This window comes from Tetrahymena thermophila, assembly GCF_000189635.1.
Source record: "Tetrahymena thermophila SB210 genomic scaffold scf_8254365, whole genome shotgun sequence".
NCBI lineage: Eukaryota > Ciliophora > Oligohymenophorea > Hymenostomatida > Tetrahymenidae > Tetrahymena > Tetrahymena thermophila.
The window spans coordinates 111,110-129,573 of NW_002476149.1; the positions used below are offsets into that span (position 1 = coordinate 111,110).

Genomic DNA, 18,464 nt, shown 5'->3' on the forward strand with positions numbered 1-18,464 from the left:
TAAATGTTAATCTATGTACATAATAAATAAATTAATTTAAATAAAATTAAGTGATTAAGTTAGTTAGTAATTGAAATGATTGGTAGGTTATGTCATGCATTAGTTTATATCGAAATTTTATAATCTTTAGGGTCTTACATTTTTAATTAGTCATAAGCTTTTTCAAATGTTTCTTTTATGTTTTCAGTCAAATTCTATTTTTTAACAAATTTGTTGAGTTATAAATAAAGATTATTGAATTAGAATATTTATCTGAAATAAAAAATCATAAATAACAAATTATGATTTCTAAAAAAAATAATTTAATTATTACTTCTTTTGGGCCAGATTTTACATGCTTGATAATTTCAGATTCTATTCTTTAAGGTATTGTTTATGGATCTGTTTTTTTCTACTTTTAAAGAGTTTTATTTTTCCAGAATTATTTAGCAAACTGTTTAAGGCACTATTCCTTCAGTTCATTTAATTCATATTATGTGAAAACTTTAATACTTTCCTATATAGATTCTACATATTTTTCATTAAATTCCTCATTAAATTAAAAGCCTTCAAAGCAAGCTGTAACAAATTTGATCTTGGAAATCAATATATTTAGTTTTGTTTTTGGTGTTTCATTTAAATAATCAAGACTCCTCCTCAATAAATATTAATTATCTTTACTATTTTGAATTTCTAAATTACAACCATCTATTTTTAACAACTCTTAAGGATAGAAGTTCAGTTAGTTTATTAAATAAGAGCATATATCCGTTAAATTGGTAAAGTTCTCTTAAATTTTTTGGGAGCTAATTATTTCTACTAGATCAATTATTTAAGATAAATCGTAACCGCCATGTAGATATTTAATTAGCTTTTATTCAACCATAACCTTAATTGTGTATGCTACGAAGAAAACTTTTTCTGCCTATAAGATAAGCCTATTTTATTAAAGTTTTTCAATATTAAAATTAAGTTTAAAATTAATTAAGAATTATTTATTCTTCAAAAAATTGCTATATTTCAATAATGAATTATTTAAGTTTTTTGATCATTATTTATTTTTTTTTAAAGCTTGTTAAATAAAATAAAAAGAAAAGTTCTTACAAAATACTTTTTTACTGCTTGAATTCAGAATGATTTGCTAAACTTTAAATTGAATCATTTAAACACTTAAATTGCTTAAGCAATAATCTAAATTCTTCTTAATTTTTTGTTTAAAAATCAAACTAATCGAAGCATAAATTTGCTTAAATAAACTAAATTTTGAGTTTTGCAAGCAAGAAAGGTAAGTTATCAGGATAGTTTGTTAGTTCATCCAAAATATTAATAGCTTTCTCGCATTACTCCATTGCATCTTCTTTATGATCCAATAATTTATGAATAGAAGGTATATCTACACACAAATCTTTAAGTGCTTCTTTTAGTATTCTCTTTTCGTGGCAGTGAGATGAATCTATTTTATAATTTAATATTTAAATAATTTTAGCATAATTAACATTTACTCATAAATTTTATCAAATTCATCAAATCTTCTTTTTTCAAGTACACATACAAGTTTTATTCATGCAATTTAAATAAGCTCTCCTAATTGTTTCTATATTTCTTGAATATGTGCTCTTCAAAACTTTCTGAGTATCCTCTGTTTAAATCAGGGAGTTTTTAACCGTTTGTTTAATTTTTATCAGAATCATCTTCTTCACCATCATTTTGAAACCAGTCTTTCTTAAATGATACTTTAAATAATCCAAAATCAACGATAGATGAATAATCAACCATTTTAAGTTTTTAATATCTGTCACACTTGATACAGTCAAGCATCTTTTTTGCAAAATAAGATAAGTACTCTAAAATGAGTACTTCTTTTTAAAGGAGATCTATCGCATATTCTTCTTTTGAATATAGCCATCTTGGGATATTTTTTTTTATCTTAAATTGAATAAACTGTAAGTCATTTCTAGACACATTCATCCAAAAGTATTATCCTATTTTAAAATGATGATGGTCAGAAGAATGTGAACTATTAGTAGCAGAAAAGCTACTGGTTTCAGCTGTATTATTAGGCTCTATATCAGAATTTTCCTCACTCTCTGTCTCTTCAAATTTCAAAGTTAAATTTGGATCAATTACTTCTTTCGATGTTAACTGGAGCATAATTTCTTCCCAGCTAGAGGGGATTTTCTTTTTAGAAGCTAGATATTTTAAATCTTCAACAGAAACACCATGAGGAAAAAGTGAAATAACAAGCAGCATTTCATATTTTTAGTAGTTTTCTTTTAATTTTCTTTATAATTTTGAATAAATTTTAAATTTATTCATAAAGAATCTTAATTTAAAAAAGAAGTTGTTTACTTCATAATGAGCTCAAGAGGATCTTAACTAACAAGTAAATCTTATAAATTTGAGCCATTTTTAATACTTTAAACTATTTCCATCACAAACTTTGGTAATATTGCTCTTTTATCTAAAATCTAATCTAGTGTATTTGAAAAGCTAGTATCTTAAGCAAGAATTCTAATTTAGTTGCCAATGTGATGACTTATAATATCAAAAGCTACTTTTTTATCTAAGGCCTTGAGCTCTATGTAATTTATGACGGCCTCATTTAGCTTTAAATTAGGCTTAAAGTGAGTGATAATTATAAATTTCACATTCAGCGAAGTATCTGAGAGCTGCTTTGTGAAATCTTCTAGGTTTTTATTTATCAAATCATCGCAATTATCCAAAATCATTAAAGTGTAGTATGGTTGTGATCCTTCTTTTCCGTTTTTAAATTTTTTTAATTTTGTTTTAAATTTAGAAATACCTCGATCAACATTTTCAAAATCTTCTATTATAATTTCATTCACAACTTCCCTTTCTTTTAAGTGCCTATTAAAAAAAATCTTTAAAATGAATTTAATTAGCTATTAAGTTACCTGGCTACTTTTTTTGAAATTGAAGTTAAACCAGATCCTCTTTCACCATAAACCACAACAAATTAGCTATTATGGCTGCAATCATTTAACGAGTTAAAAATTTCGTACATTTCTACATTCCTTTTTAATAAATTTAAGAGAGAAAGTTACATTTTATAATTGAATTATTTAGATTATAAGCTTACCTGCCAAATAATTTGAATTAGCTTTTGAAGTTAGAATTGTACATATCAAAATTATACTTAATATTCATCTCTCCTTTTTCAAAATTAAAACTATAATCTATTGTATCGTTTAAACATAATAACTTGAATTTAGCAGATTCGTCATGTGTAGTGCTTTCGCCTTAGCAGCAGCATCCGTATATAGGTTTATCAATAGGCAAATTAAATATTTCTTCCATCTTATTCTCATCTGAAATTACTTCAAAAAACTCTTTTATTTTATTGCAACTTTATTTGTGGTAAATTGGATTTTTAACACTGCCTTGCTTACTAGGATTATAACAATCACAAGCATATTCTTCATGTAATTTATGAGCCTCTTAATAGCCATGATCCATAGCATATTATAACCTAAAAATTTAAACAAAAGATTAAAAACATATTTTTACATTTAAAATATTTTTTTTTATTTAGTTGAGATATGTGGCCAAATTAATTACCATTCACATTTATCTGTATGTTGATGGGCACAACAACACGTGTAGCAAGCCTAATGATGTTTTGCTACAAGGGCATCTTTAGCACAATTAAATGCCTACCTGATTGTATATCTTTTCATCAATCCCATGTAAAAAGAATTTGAAAAAATTTAAGCAGCCTTATCTTGTATCTTGAGATTTGATTAAACAGCTACTACGAAAGGTATTCCAGAATTTAAAAACATCAATCCCACCTCTTCTGAGTGACAAGCATTTACAAATGTTAATTTAGGTTTCTCCTTTTTATTTTATAACAAAGTTTTAAACTATTCAGTGGTAACACATTTAAGCTCACAATTTTTCTCTTCAAACTACAAATAATACTTTTAATATTCCTTATGAAAATCTCCATGGCAAGAGATATGAATAATTTAAGAATTAATAATTTCTTCTTCAAGATTATCTAAATTAGCAACTCTGATATTAATTTCACCATTATTTTTACACTTTTAAAAATAACGAGTCAGCTATAATATTTCTTGCTCATATTCAACAGGTTCACCAGCAGGGTAAATAAATTTATTTTTCCTTACAACTAGAGGCTCGCTATACATAATTGACATACGAATTTGACTAGAGTTGCTGAAACTACTCATTCCTTGCATCATTTAAAAATTTGTTGATGGAGGTTTCATAATAGGTGTTGTAGGAGGAAGTAAAGTATTAATATTTGCACTGTTAGCCGACTTAAATTTCACATGGGATGACATAGGGGATTTAGTTGTTGATTTATCTGTATCTACAATGCTATCTGATTTAGGTTCCCTCATAGTAAACATACTTCTTAAATCACTATTAGATTTTGTATTATTGCCAACAGAAGCAGTTGGTGTCTCCTCTTGCCTATTTATATTGCTACTCATTTGAAATATATCCTCTGATGGACTAACTAAATCTCCAAAAAAATTAACTTCCTCTGACTTTTAGCTTTCTTCTTACTTATTGTCCAAGGGAAATAAAATAATAGGTTTTTCAGAAGGGGTATCTTCTATCATATTTCCGAATATATTAACTTTATTTGTAGATTTATTTGTTTAAGTTCCATTTCCAGTATTAAATCTAACGCTCTTACCCTAGTCCATAAAATTTTGTAATTATTTGTTCAGTTAAAGTAAACTATTTTGCAAGTCATTTAGCTCATTTTAAAATGATGAAATTATCTAAAAATTGTATTATTTTTATTCTTCAGAATCAAAAAAAAACTGACTCATCATATTCCTAATTTAAAGTAATTCCTAATAAACAATCCCATTGAATGCTTGCTAATCAAAATTTTAGTTGTAGTTAGGATCTTGCAGTTATTCTTAATACTATTGCTATTCTAATTACTAATTTTATAGTTATAATAGCTATTACTAATTATCAAATTAATACTATTAAATTTTTTATATTAGAAGACGAACACCATTATCATAGCAGTAGCAACTATCTTCTTCGAATAGGTCTTCTACTTAAACATAAAAATGCTCTATATCCTCCCACTACTCGCTTTCGCTATTATAAACTTTAATGACATTTTTATCAAACTCAATCTCTTCATTGAGCAATATTTAAATAATAGTTTCTACATCTAAATCTTGGATATCTTTTTCTTCAATATAATTATTTAAAGGTATTTAATACATATCTTATTCATCATTATACTAGTAATAAATAGACAATTCTTTCATTTATTTATCTTTGCTATATTTGATGCTATGATGTATTTTGAATAATAATAACTAAGGTTTTTCTTGCTTTATATATGTTTTATGTACAAAAGATAGTTAATGAATATTTTAATATTATTTAATTTATAATTTATCTTATTTGTTGATCTCTCTTTGATGTTAAGTTATTTTTGAATATGTTTTTATTTTGTTAATTTATTTAATAACTAATTTATTTGTTTAATTGTTTTGAGTGACCAAAATCAATCCTCAAAAACTTTATTCTTTATATTTTTTTATTTATTTTTTTTATATGAATTAAATTAATTAATTCACTTCTCTTTTGTTAGTACTTTTTTTAAATAAACTTTATATCTTTCTAAATTAATTTGACTTATCTTTATTTACAATTTATTTTTCTAGTATAAAAATCTATTTTATAACATGTAACAAAAATACTTGATGTAATCATTCACACAAAAATGAAATATTTTTAAAAATTATTGAATTTTATTATTGTTATATTAATCAATAAGCAATCTTTTGAGAAAAAATTATGTAAAATGTCATTTATTATTCATGGCAATTATATAAACTAAAAATTTTTTATAAATCTTTGTTTCAATCCCACTACAAACAAAAAAAATAGCATATTAAAAAAACTTTGAATTTATAGATACTTATGACTAAATTTATTAAATATAAATATTTAAGATCTTCTTAACTATATTTAAGAGTTATCATATAGTTATTAAATATTATGGAAAGCCTATTAAAAATAAAATAATAAAAAAATGTTTTAACTTTTTGATAAACGAAGTTGGAGTATTTTAATTTTTATATAAAGATTATATACATAATACTCTATTTATTATATTTTTTTTTGAATTAATTAGGTCATCATGCATACATTACGCCTTTAATTAATTAATTAATTTATTTATCAGTTAATAAGGTTTTAGACCTTAATTAATTTTCTATCAATTAACAAATAAATCAAATTACAATTAATGTTAGACCTTTTTGCTTATTTATGGTTAAATACCTTTAATTTAATTTGATAATTTAATTAGATCTAATCTTGCTCTAGTTGATTATACTTTTCTTAAAATATCAAAATCTAAATAAATACCTCAATTTAAAGACTTCAGCTATAACTACAAACCATAATTAAAAATTATATTTTTAGATTATATTTATTATTCATTGGATAAAATTAAATTCTTAAGTCAAATATTTTTTTTAACATTTTTTACATTATTTTTTGAGGAATTTCTGAGTGTGTTAGAAGAATTAGGCTAACCTAAACACACTTACGATCCATTATTACTATTTAAGTTACTTTGTATGTTTACATTAATTTGCTGCTAAGGGTTATTGTTTCCCATTTAATTAAATTTTTAGTTTAATAGCTCCATTTATTAATATATTTATGTGTATTTTTAACTCAATTAAGGCTAAAATATACTTCCATAAGAAGGTGAATTAAGCAAATTTCTATTATTTTATGAAGTACATTAATTTGAACTCATAAAGTTACTCTAATATATTTAACTTGTGTTTCTGCTATTTAGCTCAGATGGCACCTATCCAGAAAGGAGAGGAGTGATTTTTCCTCTTGATAAACTTCTTTGGTTTGGACTTAAAGGGTTTGATTTATTGCTTAATGTATTGTAACCTCTTGGCATACTTTTATTTTCTATAGAAACCTTATTATTAAGGATTGATATTACAGAAGCAATATTCCTTGCTACTTAATGATTGATATTTTAATTTATTACTGCAGAGTGAATTTAATCATGATGGTCCCTAGGAGTTGGCTACAGAGAGCTACTTAACCTAGCATTCGAGTTATCTATTTTATAAAAAAATAAAGTTTTAATAGGTATAATTCAGTCTTAAAATTAATTCTTGTTCTTAAACTTAACAATATCAATTATGGAAATAAATTTTACTTAAGCTGTTTCCTGAGGTTGGTATTCTCATTTCCTTCAGTGGATTTGAAGGAGATACTGTACGCGAATTAGCAGCACTGGTAGCATAGTCTTTTATTTCTCTGTGTGATCCATTATCTTCAGGGAGTATAGCTTAGGATGATACCTTCGATAGATTTAAATCTTTTATTAATGGTATAGTGTAATGCATCTATTTTTTCATTGAATTCTTATTGAACTCAATGCTTTATTTATTTGTATTGGATGTAGATGCAGTATTAATCAAAGTTTAAGATTAAATCTATTACTAAGTAGATTATAAAGAGACAGTTATTTAATCATTTGTATTTTAATTTTACTCTTACTTATTAGAATTTGAATCTAGCAATTTACTTAGCTTATTTATTTCATTTTTAAGCTTAACTTAATCTTTAAGAATTTAAGATGATAAAGGAGATTACGAAATATTTGAACTGTTTGTTACCTTAGAAGCTGAGTCCTTTTAAATTTTATCTATTTTTACAGAAATTGGCTGCTCATTATTATATTAATAGTATTTAGTTGACTCAAGGTGAATGCTAATACTTTTTCTCTCTTTATTTCCAGGGTTTATTTATACTTTTTTAAGTTCCTGCTTTGTTGTTTCTTAACTTGAATTAGCACTTCTTCTATTACTCTCATATTTGTTGTCATTTACTTTATTCCCATCAAGTTGAGATACTTAAACTCTTTAAGAGCTTCCTTTTGGAGATAATTTTAAATTTAAATTTATAACAGCACTTTTCTTTGATTAAGTTGTTTAGGATTAATTTGTTGCTGAAGAATAAACATAATCAGTCAGCTATAAATTTTAAAATCTTTCTTTCTTAGTTAACTAACTTTTTAAACCAATGCTTTACTAGCCCTTGGGAGATAAAGATTTATTTTTAGAAAGAAAGTTATTATTATTTTGGTTTAAAAGAAAATCTGTTTTACTATTGCTTTCTAGCTTTTTTTAATCATTGTTATTTACTAAATTTCCAAATTTACTTTAACCCTCAATTTTATCTATCTTATTTAAATTATCTATCTTACTTAAAGTATCATAATTAATTAAATTATCTAATTTACTTACATTTTATTGACTAATTTAACTTTCTTTTTTTTAAAAATTATCGATATAGTTTAGATTTTCTTACTTTTTTTGTTAATCTGGCTTCTAAAATATATCTATCTTATTTAAGCTTTCTGTTTTAATTAAATTATCTGTTTTTTATTGATTTTCTAATTTATTTAGGTTATCTATTGGCAAATTAGACGAGCCTTTGCTACTATATAAATTAATTTACACATTTTTAAGATGGTTGGTTTAAAGATTTGCTATATTTGTAGCTGAATTAGTGTGGGAATTGTTATTTTAAATCAATTTGGAATTATTTCCATTTAAATTTTATTTAGAAGAAGAAGATACCTCTTTGTTACCAGAACCTCCTGAGTAATCTCTAATGTATGAAATGTAATTTTTATTTTTATTGCTTGAAGCTTATGCTTCGAAGTTGTTAATTTGTTCTACTAATTTACTTTTAGGAGACTTTTACATTAATTGGTTATTATTTTAATTAGTTTAAATTAAATTTGGTTTTTTTTTTTGTTAGCAATTTGTTTTCTCCTTTTATATCTACTTTGTTTCTTTTGAAGCTTATGTGTTTTAAGTATTAAAATTTTCGCCTTTTGTTAATGTCACTTCATCTTTTTATTGGTCTTAAGGCTGGTTTATGTTGTAATTAGATCCTTATTAGATACTTCTTGATTGGAGTAAGCTCCTAGACATATCAAATGCTTGATTACTACTGTTAATGTAGCTATAAACTCCTGAATTAGGTTAGAATCCTAATTTTGTAGAAGCAGAGCTCAAATTGATAGAATTTTTTTTAACTGGAGTGGATATATGATGTTAAGGATATTTTTAAAAACCTGCAATAATAGTATTTTGTGCAGGTGATTATGGGGTTACACTACCAACTGAAAAGCTTTCTTCCTTCACTTCTTTTACAAAATCTAACTATATACCAGAAGAAACTTTAGAATTTTAAAAATTCTTTCTCTACTTTTCGAAGGGCTTATTTTAGATAACTTTACCTTCTTAGTTTGCATTAGTGACATTGGTGTTAGTTTAAGTTTGTACTTTTTATTCTGTGAAAATATCTAATTTTTATTTTTTTATTTGATAAAAGTAAATATGCCAAAAGAAATAGAAAGAGTACTAAATTAAAAATATGATATGATTTGAGAAGAAATTGTGCTTGTTATTGATTGCTTTCTTGATAAAAATCTACTAAGAAAGTTGAAATTTAATATGAATGAATTACCATTAAATTAAATTTGGGATATCTTTTTGCCTTGAAAGTAAACTTTCGGATTAAAATGCTTGTTTTATAATAAGAATTATTGTTTCAAGCAGTAATTAGTGAGCAACTCGTAGTTAGCATAAATATCGTTTAACCTAATTATTTATGTTTTAAATTATAAATAAATAAATTTTGGCGATTATTAAAGGCCAATAATATATATTATCATTAACTTAATAAACATAATAACTAAAATTTTACGACACATCTTCAATTTAATCCACTAGAAACTCTCTGAGTTATTTAAGAGTTTCATTATTTTGATCATTGTCGCAATCTTGCACTTTTATAATTTAAGTACTTGTTGTGATTGAAATATCTTACTGACTATTTCCATTGTCCAGCATTTAATAAACATTTTACAAATCGCTTGCTCTTTATAATATATTATTATTTGAATCGTTCTCAATTCTATTTATCATAGATTAATCTATTTAAAACAATGAAGCAGGCATACTACCTTCCATCTCTAAAGTTTATTTAGATTCGTTAAATTCAAGTTTTTATTATATTGCATCCCCATTTAATTATTATTCCTGCTAAAAATAAGATGAAGCTTAAAACGTTGGAATTTATTAACCTAAATTTATTATAATTTAATTATGTTTTCATTTTGTTAATTATTCAAAAATCAGTAAACTGAAAAATAAATTTGATAAAGAAACATAATTACCATATTGCTAAAACTCCATTTTAGAAATTTTATATACAAATTGCAGCTAATCAGCACAGTTGCTTCAGTAATATCTAGTTTTTAAATTTTCTTGATAATATTTTAGCTTATAAATACTTCTTAAATTAGCTATATATTCGTTACTTCTTTCTTTAATTTATATTCAGATAAAGCAAATTCAATGAAAATTTATTTATTATTTTTTTTGTTTTTTACTCTATAGCTTATTAATCTGATAATCAAAAATTTAATTATTTCTTCAAACAAGCAAGCAAACAAACAAATAAACAAAGAAAAATATAATTAATTTCTTATTTGCATATTTAGTTTCTATTGAACCTTAGAACTTAATTTATTACTTCTTTAAGCTTTTATATATGCATTTAGCAAATTTACCATTATCTATTTAACTTAAATACTGAACTGATATTGAAAATAAAAGAAAATACCATACCTCTTAGCTCCTTTCAGTTTATATATTTTATTTATGATTTAATAGCAGCCTTTCAAAAAAATATTCTAAGTTTAGCCAGTTAATATCTTTGTAATATCTATTTTTGTAAAATTCCTCTAAATAACCTTATTTAATTATTTAATTATTTTTATCATATTTACTCGTGTGATTAATATTACTTATTACTTATTACTTATTACATTTACATTTTAAATTACCATTCAAAGCTAATTGATTAGAACAAATTTAAAGATTTTATCATTAATAAATAAATTTAAAATCTAAATATTTTTTCATTTTAATATTAATTTTTTTTGTGCTATCCATCCTAATATTAAATTTACAAATTATTTAGATATTTTTTAAAAAAATTTAATAAAAATAAAAAAAAGACTATTTATAGAATAAATATCTTCAAAAAAGTTAATAAATAGTACATTTTATTTAATTTATGACAGACTAGATAGATTTTACTATTTTATATTTTTTATATTTGCAAAAACCATTTTAATAATAATTTTAAGTATTTTTTCACCATATAAACCTAATTTTTATATTCAAATTACAATTCTATTATATTTTTTTAGCTATTTTTATAAAAAATTTAAATAAAATATAAAGATCAAGGTAAATATTGTTAAAAAACTAAAAAATAATATTTTTAGTTTAATTTATAAAAGGCTGGATATATTTTGTTGTTATAAATTATTTATATTTGTACTTAAAAACTTACAAAAAAATAAATTCTTTTTTTTTTTATTAATTTTGTAAGATATTATTTTCAACGATTACAATTTATAAATTACAATTTACACATTTTAATATATTTTTTGAGAATATTTATCAAAGTTAACAAATCATATTTTTTTTACTTATTTGGTATTAATTGTTATGAGGAAATCAATAAATTTATTATGAATATATAAATATACATATAAAAGACAATTAATAATATATTTTATTTTAAAATTAAAATATTTAAATAAATAAATTTTTTATTTGATAAAGGATGAAGAAGAAGTGATAATTTTATAATTAATAGATTTTGTTTTATTTTATAATTTATTAAATTTCTTTTCAAGGAAAATATTTTTTTATTTATAAATTAATCAATAATTGTCAGCTAGGTTGAAATTAGATTATCTTTAATTATTATTGTTATTATTAAATTGGTAAACGACCATATCTTAAGAATTGTTAAAATATTCAAAACTTTCATCATCAATATTAACATTATATCTATTATTATCAACTCTGACTATTTCATTGTTTTATACTTGTCTTGCGCTTACGTTCTAAGACATAGCTTCATCATTTTCCACATTTACACGATTACTTTACAGGGCATTTTAATCTTATACAAGTATTAAGTTTTATTGGTTTTATCTTGCTGCAAGATCACTATTCCTTAAGTTAAATAATTAGCTTTAGTCTTAAGTTGAAGGTTCTCTTCTCATAGAATTATTTCTATTAGGATTTACTTATCTTCTAACATGATATCTTTGCTAATTAACAGGTACACTGTCTCTCAAGTTAGTATTAAAAACTTAGCCGTTATAATAAAATCTTAAATTTCTATCATCGTTAGGAGGATAGCCTGGTTGCTAATTTGAATTTTAATTATTTAATTATTATTTTTAGTTATTATTTTAACTTTGATTATTATTTTATACTTTGTTTAAAATAGGATCATATTTAAATATTAACCATCTACTAATACTTCTTCTAAAGAAAGCTTAACGAGCACTAACAATGCATACAATTAGAGATAGTAAGATAAGTAGTGAACAAACTATAATCAGAGCATATTGATAAGATTACACATTAGAGCTACTACTGCTAGATTACTAAACATTTCCTTAGTTGTTTTGATTAGAATTGCTATTGTTCTAATTGTTAGAGTTACTACTTGAACCACTACTGCTATTGCTATTTTTTTAAAATATAATTTTATTTTACAAAACGCTCTCATAAATTAATAAAATATTAAAAATCTAATTTCAACAAGTTTATAAATAAAAGGGAGTAAGTAAATAAATAAATAAAGCATCAATCAAATTTTTTTTATTGATACATTTTTAAATAAATAATAATTTTTGTTAGAAATGTTTACTTGATTACTAAAAAGAATAGCATACAGACAATATAAGCGACTATGCAAAGCATTGAACAAAGACAAGTAATAAAATTTTTCTTGCCATTTTTAGTACAAACATTATTCTTATAAAATTTATGTTGTGTTTCGAATTTCATGTTGTACTTGTACTTGCATATTTCACATTCGGCTTTTAGAAAATCTCTGGGATTATTGCTAGTTTATAAATGAACATATCTCGAAATAATCCATTCTTTTAAGCATTCTTCATGAATCCATTTACAAGTTCCTGTGCATTAGCAAGGGGTGAAGATTTTTCCTTACTTCTCGGAATCACCCTCTTCTAGACATATCTTACATGAAAGCACATTATTTGTCTCTTTTAAAACACTATTTTAGTCATCTTATTATCTTAGTTGCTCTTTATTATTGTCTTACACATTTATTTAACTTTTATTTTTAATCCCCGAATTAAGCTTGTTTTGTTCATCTTATTCAATTTTTAATTTTAGTTTCTCAATATTTTCTGGATTTTTTACCTCCAATATAAGCATTTTGTTATCTTGGGCAGAATAAACCTGCAAATCCTTACTTTTTTTTGAATGAAACGATTACATCGAACAATTCATTTATTCTACAATCTACTATTAACTTTATCTAACTTGTATAATTTAAGAACCATACAGTACTCTAGCTTTATTTGGAGAAGCATCTTAATTATTATAGTTTTAGTTGGTTTAATATTCTTTCTTACTATATACAGAGTTGCATATACTGCTTAGCTCATTAGCAGCTTCTTCTTTAATGTGCAAATTATCTTGTTGTATTTTTTTTTCTTTACTAGCATTAAGGTTTCTATCTTGACTTGAATGTTTATTCTTCGTGCTTTGAACTTAAATTTTATTACTTTAACTATTTGATAATAGTGATGACTATTGATATGCTTGATCTCCTGGCAAGTTAAACCTATTTTTACGCTCTAACCTATTACTTTAAGAAGAATTAATACTTCTTGTAGCTGTTTGATTGTTTGAGGTATTAATATTAATCACATTTGTATTTAATTAAGTCTCATTTGCTATTTCATTTGGAATCATTTAGCTTGCCTCTTTATTCATAAGACAACTATTAATTAATGTTAAATAAAAAAAGTATAAATAATAAAAATAAGTATTTTGTAATTATGATGAAGAGTTTCTATTAGCCACACAAACAATCTTTTAAGTTGATTTTACGCAAGTATTATAATTATCTAAATGTGAATGGTTTTATTTTTTTCCAACTAAATCTTTTAAAACGATAGATATAATTCATCGATATAAAAATGTAAGCTATATTTATAAATTATATTACATAAAATTAAACAAATATAATATATCAATCAACATATTATATTTAATTTAAATCTTTTTATATATCGATACAAAAGATTTATTTTAATTTTTTTTGAATTTCATATTATCATTTTTATTTATCAGAAGCTATCAAAATATAAAAAGAGATATCCCAACCTTTGCAAATTTGTTTAATATGTATAATTGGATACAATCTAATAAATCAATTAATAATTTTTATTCCCATATAAAATAAAGTTTAAATTTATTTTTTAAAATTAAAATTATTTTATATTTATAATTTAATTAATCTAAAGGAAATAATTTAAAAAACTCAAAATATTTTATTTTAATGCATGGAATTTTAAATTATAATTTAAATACATTTCAAACCAATCAATGAAAATTTACATTTAAATTAATTAATTCTCGAGCTACGAGTTGAAAATATCAAAAAAGAATATTAACTCAAAATATTTATTAATTTATTTAGAATTTAGCTTTTAATTTTTTATTTCATATGAGGCAATCGAAAAGAAAAAAAGAATTCCCAGCCTTTAAAAATTAGTTTAATGTGCAAATTAGATAAAACATGATAAATGTGAGGAAATTAATTAAAATTTTTTTTTTTTCAAAAATGAAAATCAAATTAGTTCATATTTCCTTTTTAAAAATTTTGAAATAAATTTTTTCTATTTTAAAATTTAATTAATTTAAATCTAAAATAACTTTTTATTTAATTAATTTAATTTTTATTGGTTGTGATTTAACCGAAATTATTTTTTAGCTAGCTATTTAAATTATCTATCAGTTTTTTTATAAATTTAGAATTGAGATTGATTTTCAAATTGATTAATGAAAAATGAAATTGATATAAAAATATTTAGTTTTAGCTGGTTAAATTTCATTATAAATGGATACAAAATTTGTTACAAATAATAAATTTTAAAAATATTTAAAATAGTAATTAGGTAAAGTTCAAATATTTGATATTTTATTTAAAGTATTTATTGATCATATTTTGGAGTATTCTTTGCTACTATTAGTTGCATTAGATGAAGCATTACTGCTACATCTTTCATGTTGAAAAGTATCAAACAAAGGATTGGAACTTATATCTGCAATTCTTTATTTGACTTAGAAGTATTCAAAATGTTTCTTTTTAAACTCGAATTATTTGAATAATTTTTTGAAAAGATAAACAAAAATTATTCCAACTATTCCAAGTATAGCTATGTAGGCAGAGGTCATCTAGAAATTAAGGCATTCAACAAGAGCTTGTCCTGCAATAGGACCGATAAATTCTCCACTTTACATTGAAATTACATAAAGTGTGCTGGCCATGTTACCAATTGTTTGGTCATCGTCTACTTTATTCATGTATATAGATGAAATGGTAAAATAGAATTCCTTAATTGCTGGAATATACACGACAGATTAGCAGCACGCAATGACGTATCTAAAGAATATAGTAATGGCAAGATTTTTAGGAAAATGGAAGAATTATGCGGGCCCAATAAAGAAATAGCTCAAAAACCCAATAAAGAAGCCTGAGAGCATAATTTTATAATTGCTAGGTCTTGAATGAGTGAAGAATGAGACAATTAGGGCTGATAAACTAGAACATGTATAAGAACCCACAAATATGTAATTAATTATATCCTAGTCAAGATCAAATTCAGTTTCAAGGAATGGTGCATATGCTGAGTCTAAGAACAAAAAACCACTGGCTGTCAAAAATATCATTATGAATATCAAAAAGACTTAAAAGTGGGATATAGAGTATATGTATGAAACCTTTTCAAACATGCTACTCAAGTTACCTCTTGAAAGACTACTACTGTAGTTTGAGATGTTACTATTGTCATCATTAGAATTTCTATTTACCTTTTCCTCTTCTCTTTCAGAGCAAATGCTATTTTAACCTTAGCTTTCATAAGTGGATCTATATTTGAGAGCTTATTATGTAAGTAAAATACTGTCATTAATAAATTCAGTTATCTCTGATTATTTAGGAAATAAAATCAAAAGCAAGGGAAGAGTGGCAGATTAGATACCAGCCAACACAAAGAATGGAGTTTAGAAGTCTCCTATGTTGTACAAAAGAGTTCCAAGAAGAGGTCCCAACATGAATCCAATATTTTGCATTCCTTCAATAATGCTTAGTTTTCTGTCAATTTTGTGTTTAAAGAGCAAAGGAATGAATGAGAGAGAAGGATTGTCATACATACTCATACCTATTCCCATTAGAAAACGGCAAAAAATTGAGCTGGAAATAATAAATTCCTTATTTTCTATGTAAAAAGCGGAAGCGAATCCTACCATTCCAAGTACATAGAAAACAATTCCGCAAATCATAAAGACTTTACGGTTCATGTTCATCCATTTACGAATAAATAGGGTGCAAACTATGGCACCTAGAGGGAAGCCACTAAATATGAGTCCGATCATCGTTTCTGAGATATCATATTCCTTAGCCTATACAGGGAAGAAAGGCCCAAGGATACTTAGATTCATGCATTGAGTTGTGATTCCATAGAGTATAACATAAAAAATGAACTTTTTGTTCTTTTCAAAGCTCTTTTAAGGTAGGAGTGGTTATTCCATTTCCCCTTAACATTAATGTATGTTTTGAATTATCTTTTTTGGTTTTTTTATTTTTGATTTATGCTTTAAGCACTACTTTTATTAAAAATTATTATATTGAACTACTTTTGTTAAATTTCTTTTTTATAATGTTTCTAATTAAAAATATGAGCAATAAATGATTGTGGATAACTTTTGAAAAATATCATAAATCGATATTAAATAATCAATTAGCCAAAATAAGTAAGTTGCGACCCCTTTCTAAAAAGTACTTACAAACAAAAATAACTAAAGGGCAGACTTTTAAATACAGGAAAATTTTATAATTTACCAAAAGTATAACAACGAAACTAGCTGCTTTACTTGTTATCAATTGATAATTTAAATAAATAAAGGTACTTGATAAATTATTCCAAATTGATTTTTTTTTTTCTTCTCCCATATTCATTAAAGAAAATTCAAGTCATTTTAAAGAAAAATAGAAAATTCGATAAATTTTTCATTATATTCTTATCTTTTATTAGAAGGAGAATTCTAACTAAAAATCACATTGGGAATACCTTTTGTAATAATGGATATAGTTTTTGAAATCTCCTAAGAAATAAATAAAGAAATTTGTTGAAACGCCTATCAAAAAGCTACATTTTTTAAAAGGCTCGTCATTTTATTTTACTTTTTCGTCATTAAAGGGATTATAAAAAATGCAGTTTAAAAGCAAACAGAAAATGGTTATAATAAATAGAGTGGAGAAAACTACCCCAAAAATAAAAATAAATTGTTATTTTCAAGGAGAAGAAAAATAAACCACTTATTTTCATTAAAAACTAAAGTAATTGATATGTTTACACCAGTAAACACAAACAATTTAGGTATAAATTTTATTTTTGTTTATTGATTTAATATGTGTAATAATTATTAAGAAAGATACTAATATTCCATTTTATAAAAGAAATGTCCTTAACCTCAATTGTTTATTTTACAAATACAAAATTTGTTAACAACTTTAGTCTGATTATTTTTGATATATGTTTTGCTTGTAAATAAAATCAAATAGATAAATTATTGCCTCAATAAATAATATTAAAAGTAAAAAAAAGGTGTTCAACTCTATTCAATCCATATGTAATTGTCAAATTAAAAAATTAATATTTTATATAAATTAATGCGTATTATGTAATTTCATTCTTTTAAAAATTTTTTTCTAAACTGACTGTACCTCATTTCATACAAATTAATAATAAATCTATTTACTCCAATTTTTCAATACATTTCTAAAATCAATCACATTCCCATAAATAATAATACATTCATTCATTCATTCATTCATTCATTCATTCATTCATTTAATCTTTACTTCTTAAATGTAATCACTTAGTTTCTTTTATAAAAAATTAATGACATTTTTTATTTGATTTTATATCGAAAATAAATAAGCTAAAAGCAAGAAAAAAGTAGTTCTCAACATAAACGTTCAAACTTTTCTAAAATGATTTATCATTTGATTATTTTTTGATATTCCTAGATTAAATTACTCTTTACCTAAAAAGAAAGTATCTGAAGGAAATTAAACATTCTAATAAAAATTTAATAGGTAATATGTATCAAAAATTTATTTTAATTCTTTAATAATGTTTTATAAAGGATTATTTTATTTAGAAAATAAAATAATATATTCAAAACATAAAAAAAAGCACCATTTTAAAAACTATCTATTCATAGAACTCTTTACTGCGAATATTTTTTCATTACACTTCA

General features: G+C 23.6%; 4 protein-coding genes across 4 annotated transcripts; all 4 read right to left on the minus strand. All coding sequences in view use genetic code 6, as the record gives it.

Annotated features, from left to right (window-relative positions):
• Nucleotides 1–92: 92 nt before the first annotated feature.
• TTHERM_00684640 (CHAT domain protein) lies at nucleotides 93–5,267 on the minus strand (the record flags this gene model as incomplete). The annotated part of the gene is made up of 8 exons (XM_001025165.2): nucleotides 93–194; nucleotides 314–917; nucleotides 1,084–1,432; nucleotides 1,482–2,260; nucleotides 2,329–2,847; nucleotides 2,895–3,014; nucleotides 3,080–3,469; nucleotides 3,559–5,267. 8 exons carry the CDS (start codon nucleotides 5,265–5,267, stop codon nucleotides 93–95), a joined length of 4,572 nt encoding a protein of 1,523 aa, XP_001025165.2.
• A 1,208-nt stretch (nucleotides 5,268–6,475) lies between these two features.
• On the minus strand, nucleotides 6,476–10,259 carry TTHERM_00684650 (hypothetical protein; the record flags this gene model as incomplete). Its single annotated transcript, XM_001025166.2, has 5 exons — nucleotides 6,476–7,101; nucleotides 7,202–9,364; nucleotides 9,529–9,662; nucleotides 9,769–10,147; nucleotides 10,241–10,259. 5 exons carry the CDS (start codon nucleotides 10,257–10,259, stop codon nucleotides 6,476–6,478), a joined length of 3,321 nt encoding a protein of 1,106 aa, XP_001025166.2.
• A 1,544-nt stretch (nucleotides 10,260–11,803) lies between these two features.
• On the minus strand, nucleotides 11,804–13,940 carry TTHERM_00684660 (zinc finger protein; the record flags this gene model as incomplete). The annotated part of the gene is made up of 2 exons (XM_001025167.2): nucleotides 12,808–13,940; nucleotides 11,804–12,623 (listed from the first exon to the last, which is right to left on the minus strand). The coding sequence occupies exons 1-2, from the start codon at nucleotides 13,905–13,907 to the stop codon at nucleotides 11,804–11,806; spliced, it is 1,920 nt and encodes a 639-aa protein (XP_001025167.1). The 5' UTR covers nucleotides 13,908–13,940.
• Nucleotides 13,941–15,137: 1,197 nt separating this feature from the next.
• TTHERM_00684670 (MFS transporter) lies at nucleotides 15,138–16,730 on the minus strand (the record flags this gene model as incomplete). Its single annotated transcript, XM_001025168.1, has 1 exon — nucleotides 15,138–16,730. The coding sequence occupies one exon, from the start codon at nucleotides 16,728–16,730 to the stop codon at nucleotides 15,138–15,140; it is 1,593 nt and encodes a 530-aa protein (XP_001025168.1).
• Nucleotides 16,731–18,464: the final 1,734 nt, after the last annotated feature.